The sequence below is a fragment of the Lethenteron reissneri genome, chromosome 27, assembly GCF_015708825.2.
Source record: "Lethenteron reissneri isolate LAM-NWPU_2019-01 chromosome 27, ASM1570882v1, whole genome shotgun sequence".
Taxonomy (NCBI): Eukaryota; Metazoa; Chordata; class Hyperoartia; order Petromyzontiformes; family Petromyzontidae; genus Lethenteron; species Lethenteron reissneri.
This window is the reverse complement of record NC_083805.1, coordinates 17,240,082-17,255,018: the sequence shown is the minus strand read 5'-3', so window position 1 is coordinate 17,255,018 and position 14,937 is coordinate 17,240,082. Positions and strand designations below refer to the sequence as shown.

The window sequence follows — 14,937 nt, the reverse complement described above, 5'->3', positions numbered from 1 at the left end:
CCTCGTCCCGGCCGCTTCACACATCAAACCACTCAAGTGCACGCTGGAGATGACAGACTGACGAGGCAAAGAGGGCAACGTCGTCTGAAAAAAAATTACCCGTAAAAACAAAGTTTTTCACTATAAATCCTTTATATGCGTGGTGGCTAGAGTCCTCTCGTCCTCTGGCTTGAGATGGCTGCCACCTATGGGTCAGATGATTGCCTGCCACCATTAAGCAATTGGTAATTAAATATAAAAAAAAAATTCCTAAAAAGTGTAAAGTTATGGAAAAAAATTTCACGAAAATAAATTGTCACGCACAACGAGTCTGTGTGCAAAATGTCAGCTCGATTGGATCACGGGAAGTGGGTTAAAAAACGACCGAAAGATTTGCACGGTCGTAAGTGCGCAAGCAAGCAAGCAAGTGAACTTAATATAAAGGATTTAAAAAGCAGTGACGCCACCTGCATGCCCCCGTATTGGATGCTGTCCATACCTCGACTGCGCCTTGATGTCCTGTCCATGAAAATCACAAACAGGAGTGGAGACGAAACGCATCCTTGGCGGAGTCCAACACCCACAGTGTAATAACTTTTATTTAACACTAAGAATACAGACACAGCTCTCCCGCTCCGGGAATAGAGAGACCGGATAGCGCACAAAAGCGGCACCGGTACATCGCACTCCTGCAGCGCCTCCCACAAGACATTGCAGAGAACATGGCCATGATTTCTCCAAGTCTACAAATCAGAGGTCGACCGGAGAAGCGCACTCCCGTGACCCCTGGAATATCTGTGTTCCTCCTGAATCTGAGGCTCGGCCACTGGGTGGAACCTCCTCTCAGCACTTTGGCATCAGCTTTAGCTGGGACGCTGATGAGGGTGGTTCCTCTCTAGTTAGAGCACAACCTCTGGTCCCCATTTTTTTTTAAAGGGACCCACGAGCCCAGTTTTCCAATCCAGAGGTACTGGAGTCGCCTTCCATGCAGCATTGAAGGGGCACGTTCACCACGGCACTTCGACTTGGTCCGGTGGTTTCAATAACTCCGGGCGAATCTCGTCCACCATCAGCAGCTTTGCCTTAATGGAGGCCCTTGACCGCCTCAGCGACTTCAGCAGCCGTGGTGGATAAAGTGATCGAGTGTTCTTATGAAATTGCCTATTTAACACGTAGGCTTTCGCAACCAATATTATTCGTAACTTTTTTTTTTGGGGGGGGGGGGGGGTTAAATCGCGTAAATATAAATGTGTTGTTTACCCGCCACCACGCGACAAAGACAATCGGTAAGGTTTGTCACGTAAACAAGAAGTCCCAATTTGTTACTGCTTCAACACACCGGTGTGTTGGAGAGTAAACCCACAACATTTGGAATTTAGTCACCAGCGAAACGTCGCAGTTCAAGATGCAAACATATCCAATGTGGATTGCCCGAGTCAAGGTCTCGCACTTGAGAGTCCAACAGGGTCCGTAACCTTTCCTGAAGCCCCCGGGGATGTTTTTTTGCAGCACAGTCCATTGAGAAGGACCGCGAACTGTTCTAAATTGTGCGGTGTTGGTGGGGTCTGAAGAAGGTGGTTTCGATGGTGACGGTGAAACCACTCCGGTTCTCCTTGCCGACGTCGTCTTGCCGGCAGGGTTCAACATCAGCGAAATCCGCCGCCAAAGCCGCGGCTCGTTCTGTGATCTTTACCCGTCAGGATGACTGCGATTCCCTTCGTCCTGGTCTCCCTGCCTCTGCCCTCTCTGCCCTGCAACAAATTCAAAATGCTTCAGTTAATTATCTATAATTCTCACACTTCCCCTCTCCACTGGCTACCCGTTCACTCCACCGCTGCCTTTTTAAATTCCTCACGCTCAACTTTATATCTCTTCATGGCCTTGTCCCACCTCATCTCGCCTCTCTCATCTTCCATAAACCTCCTCTCGTCCTCTTCGTTCCCTATCTTCTCTCTATCTCTCTCCCTCCCCCATGTGCCCAAATCCGTTTTCAATTCTTCTCCCTCATTGCACATCTCCACTGGAAAAAAAGTCCTCTACATTGAGCAGCACTGCTACCCCAAGTCTAAACACGGCCCATAGACTGATCACTGCCTGTAGCCTCAGCATTGCACCATAGACTCAACATTGCCCATAGACTCAACACTGCCCGTAGCCTCAGCATTGCACCATAGACTCAACACTGCCCATAGACTCAACACTGCCCATCGACTCAACACTGCCCATAGACTCAACGCTGCCCATAGACTCAACACTGCCCATAGACTCAACACTGCCCATAGACTCAACACTGCCCATAGACTCAACATTGCACCATAGACTCAACATTGCACCATAGACTCAACATTGCCCACAGACTCAACACTGAATATAGACTCAACACTGCCCATATACTCAACACTGCCCATAGACTCAACACTGCCCATAGACTCAACACGGCCCATAGACTCAGCATTGCACCATAGACTCAACACTGCCCATAGACTCAACACTGCCCATAGACTCAACACTGCACCATAGACTCAACACTGCCCATAGACTCAACACTGCCCATAGACTCAACATTGCACCATAGACTCAACATTGCACCATAGACTCAACACTGCCCATAGACTCAACATTGCCCACAGACTCAACACTGAATATAGACTCAACACTGCCCATATACTCAACACTGCCCATATACTCAACACTGCCCATAGACTCAACACTGCCCATAGACTCAACACTGCCCATAGACTCAGCACTGCACCATAGACTCAACACTGCCCATAGACTCAACACTGCACCATAGATTCAACACTGCCCATAGACTCAACACTGTACCATAGACTCAACACTGTACCATAGACTCAGCACTGCACCATAGACTCAACACTGCACCATAGACTCAGCACTGCACCATAGACTCAGCACTCCACCATAGACTCAACACTACCCGTAGACTCAACACTACCCCTGTACATGAAGCAGTCCCCACATGTCACCTGTAAATTTCATAATTTCCATGGCGTCATCGTGTCGTGAGCTACGTTAAGCGCCTTGAGTGAAGGAGCTCTCCATTTCATTCGTCCATCACGCAGTGGTCAGGCGAAAGGGCCCCTACGCCAAACCCATGACCTCTTGCGATTCGCATCGTTCCCACGAACTGCTTCTAGCCGCCCGTACACCACCAGCGGCGTCTCGAGCGATTGATTTGATCCACGGGGAGGGGGGACCACGTGGGCGGCGCCGTTCGGACGTCCACCACCAACCGAAGTGACAGGGAACAGAACAATGATCCGATCACGACTTTGGCACGTGACGAGCTGCACTGGCTACCTACTAAACGCAGCTCTGCGTCTACACGGGGCCTGCTCCTCTTCAGGGGTCTCCGTCAATCTGCTCCGTGCTATCACGCCGATCAGTGCGTGCCGTCTTCAACGGACCCAAATCGACTCCGACTGCGATCGGCGGCTCGCGGCGACCCTGCTGCTGGACCCGCCGCGCGTAAACCTCGCGCGCGATACGGCTCAGCGCGGTGGTCGGGCTCTCCGTGCCAAAGACGCTGGAACACGGCCACCAGCTCACGTTCGGGACCCATCCCTGAGTCTGAGCCAATTCAGAGACAGACTCTAAACTGCGTTGTCGTTCAAACCTAATTTGAAGCTTTCGTGACTGCAGGAATGTGTTGCATTGCATTACATTTCCAAATTTTGCTAAGTTTATTTGATTTAGTGTGTCTCCTTGTCTGTGTTTTGTCTCTCTCTCAAATGTAGCAATCTTTGGAATAACGTAATCAATCAGGTAGGGTGTTGACTGTTATGTTAGCCGACTCTCTGTGTTGTATTGCATTATATTCCTAAGTTTACTAGGTTTGTTTTCTCTTTCATTTATACCTGATGATGATTGCTTGTGTTGCAATCGAAACGTCGTATGCTATTCTTGAATTTATTATTTTCTCTTTCTACGTGACGTTTGCGTTGTCGTTGTTGCTTCAGAGAGCCCAACTCACTGAATGATCGATGCGCGCGCGTGATGGGACTGAACCCGTAAGAGCGCGCGGTAACAAATGTCCTCGCTCTTACTTTGCGAAACGTAAATAACCAAATAAATGGATTTGAATTGGTGGGAGCCCACCCTGGCGACGCGAGTCACGATGGGCGTGTGCCGGCTGCTCGGGGTCGTGTCCACGCGGGGCATCGAGACCCGTCACGGGCGCTGCGATGGATCAGCGCTGAGCGGGCGCGGCCTGCCGGGAGGTTTACCTGCAGCAGTGCGGCCGTGAGCGCCGCGCTGCGACCACGAACCCGGCCAGCCGAGTTGGATTCCCGTCCACGGCAACACTGGTGACGATTATCCAAACCGGTCCTGGGCCTCCCCTAGGTCGACTCAGCCACACAATGAGTACCCCGTGCGGTGTGTCAATGTCGCCACTCGGTAGACGACTTTACGGACGGGTCACGGGAGCAGATTTTGTTCGTAAGTCGAGGACATTGCAATTCGATGGGGGGCATCAGCCAACACGCGTTAAGACACCACTGCATTGATGAGTTATGCTGTTTGTGTATGATAGTGTTCATCAGGTGCTTGGAAACGTGATGGGTGGAGCAGTGGGCGTAGTGGTTAGCGCACCGTATGTCTGAACCTGGCAACGTGAGTTGGATTCCTGGCCACGACTAACATGACCAGCGTGGTGAAGTATGATCACACAACCTTTAATGGCTGATATGGAATGCGGTGGTCTTCATCCGGCAGTCCCGCGGGACGACACGTTTAACTTTTCTAATTTATTACAAAACATGTATTTGATGAAGTTATGTTTATTAATTTCAATGGCCAGTAATAAGACGCACACTTCACCCCAAATGGGAATCATTATCCAATTTAGCTCGTAGCTGCTCACCAATGACACATTCTAAAGTTGACAATATTTCTTAAAAGTCTGAAGTGCAAAAAGAGAAAAGCGGTCTACTTGTTGACTTCATTCACCTCTTTTATTTAAAACGGGGACACGCAGTGTGGTGTCAGGGAGTGAGCTCACTTCCCAGGTCACTCGAGCGAACGCGGGGCCGTCCATAAATGACGTCACGCGATTTGGACGATTTTTTACCCCCCCCCCCCCTCGTCACACGGCGTCACGAAAAGTCAGACCCCCCCCTCAAATATGACGTCACAAAGCTCTGCCCCTCCCCCAAATAAAACATGCTTCAAATCGCTTTAAACTATTGTCATTGCAGTGCGCATTTAATGTGGCGCTGCACTCTGATGTTGTAGGATAAAACATTTATTAAAAATGCTATTTAATTAAGTAGAACGCGTTGTCTATATTTATTTAAAGTTGCGCATTTTGATGTGACGTCACATTTCTCACCCCGCCCCCCCCCATCGTCACACATCGTCACAATGTCTGACCCCCCCCAAGGGGCGTGACGTCATTTATGGACGGCCCCGAGTCCCCTGCCTCTGAGAGCTCCCAGCGGCTTCAACAAAAAACCTTCAACCTCGACAGACAACGCGAGACCACCACCACCTCTGCCATTGCCTCATGTCAGCACTGTACTGGCCTGCGTGCTGAACTTCTTCCGCACCGTACGTAGCTAGTCCGAGGTGCTAATTTAGGATCCCTCTCCAACTTCCACCTCTTCGCTGCACCCCCCCCCCCCCCCTAGGGCAGACGTTGACAGCGGGCACGGGCTACGGAGCATGGATCCCGTGCAGGAGAAATGTCGAATGTGCGTGGGGAGCGTCAGCGCAGCACGCGGACACGGCGAGTCCAAGGTGCACGCACACCACAGGCGGCGCAGGCGAGACCCCAGCAAGTCTGGACTTGCGCGAGAAAAATAATAAAATTATCATCTAAATCACTCAACACGGATTGGTTAACGCTTGTCACTTATAATCCAGAGTGACGCCTCGCGTGTCGCTTGTTGTTGTGTTTGTTACCCGGGCATGGCAGCTGCGCGTATTGTGCGTCGTGTTGTGTGTGTTAGTCTGTAAGTTCGTTGTGAATGTTGTGGATTTGCTCTCCAGCACACAACCGATTAGTGCTGTGCTCGTCACGAATTGGCCACGTTCTGTTTACGTGACAAACCCCTTCCTAGTTGGCTGTGTCGGGTGGTGGCGGGTTTAACGACACATTTATATTTACGCGATTTAACCCAAAACACGTCTAGTATGTAACTGTGTCTGTATGTTGTATGTATCTGTGTATGTATCTATGTACCCGTGTATGTATGGTGTATGTATATTGTATGTATGTAACTGTGTGTGTAACTATGTATGTTGTATGTATGTATCTGTGTATGTATCTGTGTGCGTAAGTTGAACTTCTTCCGCACCGTACGTGGCCACGCGTGGTGATCGCGGGCGAGGCCGAGCGACGCGAGAGGGGTGAGGGGGGGGCAGCTGCGGGTCGCCCCCCCCGCGCCCTGGGGGCTCCGTCACCGCCGCCATGGGGGCTCCGCGCGGGGGCGCCAGGAGGAGGAGGCGCCGCGTGATGCACAAGTCGCCGCGTGGCCCCGCGGTGAGCGCCGGGAAGGGCCGTCACCTGACAGTGGCGCCTACGCACGAACCTCCAGCTCACCAGGGGCCATGTCACCGCCGTCTCTCGCCTCCACCGCCTCCACCGCCGCCGCCGATATTAACGCGGCAGTGACGAGTCAGACCGCGGCAGTCATCGCAAGGGACGATTCGGACATCCCCCACGCGAGCTCGGCACGAGATCCGTCTTCGTCGTGGTCATCCTGCACGTGGTGCCGAGGGGCTGCTGCTGCTGCTGCTGCTGGGAGCGCGTCGCGTGCAGGTGCCCGCGTGAGCTCGCCCGGGGGGAGTTGTCGGCACGACGACCCGAGCCGCAGCCCGAGCCGAGCGGTGACAATGGGTCTCCTTGCGTCGCGAGTGGCGTCGCTGCTGGACGGAATGTTCACTCAGCAAGCGCGCGTGCTGCTGCTGGGTTTGGACGCGGCCGGGAAAACCAGCATCCTGTACAAGCTCAAGCTCGACGAATCCGTGGTGACCATCCCGACCATCGGCTTCAACGTGGAGACCGTGCAGCCCATCAGGAACGTAACCTTCACCGTGTGGGACGTGGGCGGCCAGCAGAAGATCCGCGCTCTCTGGAGGCACTACTTCCAGAACACGGACGGGCTCCTCTTCGTGCTGGACAGCGCGGACCGGGAGCGCTTCCCGGAGGCTCTCAAGGAGCTGGACGCCATCCTGGACAGCCCCGAGATGACGCGGGTGCCCTTCGTGCTCCTCGCCAACAAGCAGGACCTCCCGCGGGCAGCGGCCACCGCGGAGGTGGCGGAGGCGATGAAGGCGGTGAAGACGCGGCACGGGCGCGAGTGGCTGGTGCAGGGCTGCTGCGCCCGCACCGGAGAGGGCCTCCTGGAGGGCGTGGGGCAGCTCTCCCGCTTCATCAGCAACTCCAGAGCCTCCTCGGGGACAAAGTGAGCTCGGCAGCAGCAGCAGCAGCGGCGGCGGTGTCACTCCAAGGCGGCGTCTCTCGTGCACGTGGGGGGGGGGGGCTTCGAGTTGTGTCCACTGGTCGAAACTTCACTCGAGCGAACGCCGTCATTCAAACCAACAGCTCGCTGTGTGTGCCTCTGCATGTGTGGATGTCTCTTGGTGTGCTGTTGCTCTGGTTGTCCCTCTGGGCTGCCCAGAAATATCTTTCCATGTGTGTCTTCTCTGTGTATGTACCTCGTGTCTGTTCACGAGTCCCTGTCCTCTGTTTTTACGTTGGCATGTTCAGCCCAGATGATGAACACGAGAGATGTATCAGTCTTTTGAAATACGTGGTCAACCAGGTGAGTGTCTGTGTTGTTGGCCGACTGGTTTGCATCACGTGATTGTTTCTAAGGTCTGTTGAGTTTCTCGTCTCCCATCTTCTTGTTGCATTTGCTTACGTGTAGTTCGCCCTTCTCTATGTGCTATGTACGTGATGTCCCCCTGTGTGTTCCCTCTTTCTATGTTTCACCCCATTTTCACCTGATGATGAGCGCTTGTGTTGCGTTCGAAACGTCGTGATTTATTTAAATTTAATTTATTAAAATTTTATTTTATTTCTACATACGTGTCTTTACCGGAAAAAAAACAATGAGTAAAACAGCTTGTTGTGAAAGACCCAATGCAGAAGATCGCTGGGTTTGGTCTTCCACGAAGCTGCTCACGGTCCACCCTAAACCGCAACCACTGCACAAAACACGGCAGTAGATGCGGATACCCTGATGCACAAACGTTAAATTAGAAACTCTCCAGGAGCCTGCGACTGTGGCCATCCAGAACAGACCGTGCAACGTGTAACGGCGCAATGCCCGGTCCACAAACACGACGGAGACGTCACAGCGAGACACTCACTACCACTGCTTCTCACGCGGTGATCTTGGCTTGCCCACCTGGATGTGACTTCATAGTCGTCTGCTGTGCACCTGCATCAGCAGCCACACGAACGAAGCAGCAGCAGAAGAAGAGAACGCGGTCGCGTCCACGTGCACGCGCCACGCGACTGCGCGTGCCTCTCGCTGCGAGTGAACCTCCGCATCGTCGTCAACTGCGGACTGCAGGTTCACATTCGACGTCGGCTGTCGCTCTGTGATTCCACACTGGGGGGCAAACGCCTCCCCCGAGTTGATTCCGTTGCGCGCTTTCCTTGCAGCCGTCGCGTCGCGGCCTCCAGATGCTTTGGGTTCATCTCGCCATCTCTATGGGTCAACTTTGACCGCTCGTGGTTTAGATATATATATGTGAATGGCATCTGTAAATTAAAAGCGGCACAATCTCTGCAAGTTCTTTTTCATTGAAGGCACTTTAATGGCTCGTCTCATTTTCAGAAATACTTTTATAGACCAATAACATTTCCGAACATCTGGAGATAATTGTAGGATATATTTTTCCCGTCTGTCATACAATGAGATTGTTTGACCCTAATGGTTAAATTCGTCAACTTACTCAATTTCCGTGCCCTTTGCGTTCACATGTTCTCTTAAACTGTCGTCAATTTACTTGTTGCTGGCTTTGCACTGCTCCATAAAATCTGTAATAAATTTTGAAACCTATTTTCGTGATAAATAATAAACTAGACAATGTAATCAGCGCAATGTAAATGTTTTAAATGTTTATGGTTCATATTCTCTCTGATTTCGTTACCCCGATGGTGATACGGGCGTTACCTTCACTGTTCGTGTCCTTCAGAGTGACAGATTGTTTACACTCCTCGTTGTCTTACACTCGCTAACTACGGATGGTGTACAGGACATGTAATGGAATGCCTTGTGGTATAAATCTATGACAGCTTGATCAATGTATTTGCCGTACGCATTGTACTTGTCTGTTATTTGATTGAAGGTGGCCTGATGTTGATAATGATTTCATGAATTCTGTTTTCTTCGTCGGTTTGTTGTTGTCTAATGTATCACATTTTTAGTGGATAATGTTGATGAATATTTTGTAGATGCACGAACCGAGGCTGATAGTCGTATGATTATTAAGATCCAATCGTCACGTTTGTGCAATAAATAGTTTGGGATCAGACAGTGTCGTTACCGTTAAATGTTCTCGGATTGTGCGACCTGATTTACATCTTGCTTCAAGCAGTTCTTCTTGACTCGAGTTTAAGATTGTTGCCCAAGTTTTCATCTTCGGACGATCGCACGATTTAACGTGCCTATTAACGATGTAAAAGTATCCCTAGACGCAGCTGATGATACAACTACTGGCTCCACAGAAGCAAATGAAACGTGTTACTGCATTTTAGAGCCTTAACATTCACCACTTATCATCAGCGCCTCCAGCCTACCACTGTCGAAGATATGGGGATGAGGCACCAGTAGCCGTCCTGCAAACCTCAAGGGTCAGAATCAGAACCTTTATTCATACCGGAGGAATCCGATGAGCTATAAAGCTCTTTTTCACAGGTGTCCAGTAGAGACACGGGGTCAGAACGTTACAACAAACAATACAAAAACACGAAAGGAGTGGAAAAGATAGGAAAGAGGAAAAAAATATATTTAAACATAAATATACAAATAAAACTAAACGTGTGTTTTTATTTTCCAGATAAGGCCCACTGAACTATATATATTCTTTTTAAGAAGCGACCCGGCCACAAATTTTAGCTCAACGAAGCGGCTTATCACGTGGAAATTTATAATAGCAAAGTAATATAAATAATCTAAACGCTTGAAAGTTGATTCTAAATGTGGAGTGAATCCCGGAGGACAATCCACAAGACCACGGGGAGAGAGAGAGACATTCACACTCCAACTATACAACAAACGTCAGGGTGAGGATCGAACCCAAGCCCTCCTGTATACCAGGCGAGGTAGTTAACATCTCGCCACCGTGGCGCTGTCCACACACGGCAGGCCGAGTCCAGTGACTCTGCAAGAAAGAGACGTCACCATCTGCGGGTCACCCAATGTGTGTTGCCGGAGCAAGGTCTCCTCGCTCTCGGGAGTCCAATGGGGTCTGTCACCTATCCTGAAGCCTCACATATCAGAACGACCGCGAACTGTTCTACATTGTGCAGTGTTTGTGGGATCTGAAGAAGGTGGTTGCGATGGTGACGGTGAAACCACTCCGGTTCTCGTCGTCTTGCTGGTAGGGTTCAACATCAGGGGAATCCGCCATCTCATTTCAGTTTCTGCCGCAACAGCCCCGGCTCGTTCTGTGATCTTTACCCGTCAGAATGACTGCGATTCCCTTCGTTTTGGTCTCCCTGCCTCTGCCCTCACTCCCCTGCAACAAATTCAAAAGGCTTCAGTTGATTATCTTTAATTCTCACACTTCCCCTCTCCACTGGCTTCCCGTTCACTCCACCGCTGTATTTTCAAATACCTCACGCTCGACTTTAAATCTCTTCATGGCCTTGTCCCACCTCATCTCGCCTCTCTCATCTTCCATAAACCTCCTCGCATCCTCTTCGTTCCCTTTCTTCTCTCTATCTCTATCCCTCCACCCTGGCCCAATTCCGTTTTCAATTCTTCTCCCTCATTGCACATCTCCACTGGAAAAGAAGTCCTCTACATTGAGCAGCCCTGCTACCCCAAGTCTCAACACTGCCTATAGACTCAACATTGCCCACAGACTCAACACTGCCCACAGACTCAACACTGCCCATAGACTCAACATTGCCCACAGACTCAACATTGGCTATTGACTCAACACTGCCCATAGACTTATCACTGCCCGTAGAATCAACATTGCACCATAGACTCAACACTGCCCATAGACTCAACATTGCCCACAGACTCAACACTGCCTATAGACTGATCACTACCCGTAGAATCAACATTGCACCATAGACTCAACACTGCCCATAGACTTTCGCGACCAATGTTATTCATAATCAACGTTTTTGGGTTTAGATCGCGTTTATTTATAAATGTGTCGTAACCCTCCACCACCCGACACGGCCAATCAGTAAAAATGTGTCACGTTGACAAAGACAAATAGTTTACTGCTTTAGCCCACCGGTGTGTTGAAGCCACAACATTTACAATTTGAGTACGACGTTTCGCTGGTAATTGCAACCAGCATCATCGGGCAATTCGCCAGAATGGTTCTGGCGAACATTGCCCACAGACTCAACACTGCCCACAGACTCAACATATTTAGGCTCGCTGGTCTCGTCATGAAACTGCAATGAAAAAGCACCAGGGGAGGTAGCCATCACATTTGCCTCACTGAGGGGGATGCGTCTAACACGCCCCCCTCCGTGAGGCCACGTCCCCCTCAGTGTGTGAATCTGGCTCTGACACAAGCCAGTGCCTCTCCAGCCATTGACCTCACCACACGTCACTGCAAACCACCCACCCATCTCCTCACTCAACCACCCACCCAGTCGATCATCCACCCACTAACACGCACCCACCCAACAACTCACTAACCCACCCAGCACTCACTCACCGAGCCAGTCAATCTCTAACTCAACTACAATTCACCCAGTCACTAACCCACTCACTCAATTTATAACCCACCCACTACCCACATAACCTGCTACCCACACACTCACTCATCCACAAATCCACTCAACCCCTCACTCATCCATCCACTCACATACTCACCCAGCCACTCACCTACTCACCCAGTCACATACACATCCACTCACCATGCCACCCACTCAATTTCTAACCCACCCACTCGCCCAACCACTCCCTCAGCAACTCACCCACTAACCACGTAATTATTCACCCACCCACCCATCACTCAACCACCCAATAATTCAACCACCAAAACATTCAACCACCCACTAACTCAACCACCCACTACCACCCACTAACTCAACCACCGAGCCACTCACACTCACCCACTCACCCACCCACCCACTCACCCGCCCACTCACCAACACACTAAACTAAATCTAAATTGTGGTTTTTAACCAGGTAAGGCCGATAGAGCTAAACATCTTTTTCAGAAATGACCTGGTTAAAAATTATAGGTCAACGAAGTGGCTTATGACATGTATTGCAGCCAAATCCTATAAATGCTTGTTGATTTTAAATGTGGAGGGAAATATACAGGTGTCAGGGTCGGGATCAAACCCACAACCTTCTGCATACCAGGCGAGGTAGTTAACATCTCGCCACCGTGGCACCCCACTGTCTGACTCTCCCACGCACTAACCCACACACTCACCCACTCATTCAATCACCCACTCACTCAACTACTGAGCCATTCATACACTGACCCACTTACTAAGCCACCCACTCAATCACTAACCCACACTCATGCACCCAGCCACTCACTCACTCAGCGACTCACCTACGACGCATCAACCCATCCACTCACTCATCCACCCACGCACCCACCCACTCACGCACGCACCCACTCATCCACACAATAAACGAATATTTAATTGGTTTTCATTTTACTGGGTAAGGCCCTGATCTACAGATCTTTGTTGGAAGCCACCTCAGCACAAATGACAGTTCAATTAAGTGGCTTTTCACGTAGAATGTTATTGTAACCAAATTATATAAATGCATGTTCAAATGTGGAGGGACAACCTGGAGAAAATTCCACGCGACCACGGGGAGAACATAGAAACTCCAAATATCCAAGCGGAAGGGCTGGGATAAAATCACCCACAATCTCTAACACACTCACTCACCTACTTCCTCAATCACTGACCCACACTCACAGACCCACCCAGTTAATCACCCACTCTATGTGTAGTCCTTAGCTCTTCTGGTAATGTGAGATATTCTTCCTCCCAGCAGTATTTTACCAGGTAAGGCCCACTGAGCTATAAAGATTGTTTTCAGAAGCATCCTCGCCACAAATGATAGTTCAACAAAGTCACTGTAAACATTTATTGCACCCAATTCCTGTTATTACATGTTTCTAAATGTGGAGTGAAATATACAGCCGTCAGGGTCGGGATCGAACCCACAACATTCTGTATAGCAGGCGAGGTAGTTAACATCTTGTCACCGTGGCGCTCAATTCTTTGACTCACCCACTCAACTACTAAAGCCACCTACTAACCGACTCACAAACCCACTCACCCTGCCACGCACTCAATTTCTAACCCACACATGCACTCACCAACTCACTCACCCAACAACCCACCCACCAACTCACCCACCCACTCACTGACCAACTCACGCACCAACCCACCCACTCACACTGTGACCTACTCCATATCTAACCCAACAACTCACTCACCCAGCCCCTCACCTACTAACCTAACCACCCACCAACTCACTCACCCACCCACGCACTCAACCACCCACTCACCCAACTGTAAACTAATTTTTTTTTTACAAGGTAAGGCCCACAGAGCTATACAGATCTTATTCAGAAGCAACGTGGCCACAAAAAACCCAGAGGTCTCGGAGAAAAATCCATGAACCACGAGGAGAACATGCATCTCCAAATATACAGGCATCAAGATCGAGACCGAACCCATAACCTCCTGTACAAAAGGTAAGGTAGTTAACATCTCGCCACCATGGGGCTCCACTCTCTGACTCGCAGCCACCCACTCACCTACCCATTCAGCCACATACCCATTCAGCCACATACCCACTCACCTACCCATTCAGCCACATACCCATTCAGCCACATACCCATTCAGCCACATACCCACTCACCTACCCATTCAGCCACATACCCATTCAGCCACATACCCACTCACCTACCCATTCAGCCACATACCCATTCAGCCACATACCCACTCACCTACCCATTCAGCCACATACCCATTCAGCCACATACCCATTCAGCCACATACCCACTCACCTACCCATTCAGCCACATACCCATTCAGCCACATACCCACTCACCTACCCATTCAGCCACATACCCATTCAGCCACATACCCACTCACCTACCCAATCAGCCACATACCCATTCAGCCACATACCCATTCAGCCACATACCCATTCAGCCACATACCCATTCAGCCACATACCCACTCAGCCACATACCCACTCAGCCACATACCCACTCAGCCACATACCCACTCAGCCACATACCCACTCACCTACCCATTCAGCCACATACCCATTCAGCCACATACCCATTCAGCCACATACCCACTCACCTACCCATTCAGCCACATACCCATTCAGCCACATACCCACTCACCTACCCATTCAGCCACATACCCATTCAGCCACATACCCACTCACCTACCCAATCAGCCACATACCCATTCAGCCACATACCCATTCAGCCACATACCCACTCAGCCACATACCCACTCAGCCACATACCCACTCAGCCACATACCCACTCGGCCACATACCCACTCAGCCACATACCCACTCAGCCACATACCCACTCAGCCACATACCCACTCAGCCACATACCCACTCAGCCACATACCCATTCAGCCACATACCCATTCAGCCACATACCCATTCAGCCACATACCCATTCAGCCACATACCCATTCAGCCACATACCCATTCAGCCACATACCCATTCAGCCACATACCCATTCAGCCACATACCCATTCAGCCACATAC

The 14,937-nt window shown here is 50.5% G+C and overlaps 1 protein-coding gene across 1 annotated transcript; it reads left to right on the top strand.

Annotated features, from left to right (window-relative positions):
• Positions 1–6,831: 6,831 nt before the first annotated feature.
• Positions 6,832–7,478, top strand: LOC133348664 (uncharacterized). Its single transcript, XM_061561605.1, has one exon. It carries the CDS (start codon positions 6,838–6,840, stop codon positions 7,411–7,413), a length of 576 nt encoding a protein of 191 aa, XP_061417589.1. The 5' UTR covers positions 6,832–6,837; the 3' UTR covers positions 7,414–7,478.
• The last annotated feature ends 7,459 nt before the right edge of the window (positions 7,479–14,937 follow it).

Bases quoted from the DNA above. Each gene is read 5' to 3' on its own strand.
- LOC133348664 (XM_061561605.1), top strand. From the start codon at position 6,838: ATGGGTCTCCTTGCGTCGCGAGTGGCGTCGCTGCTGGACGGAATGTTC.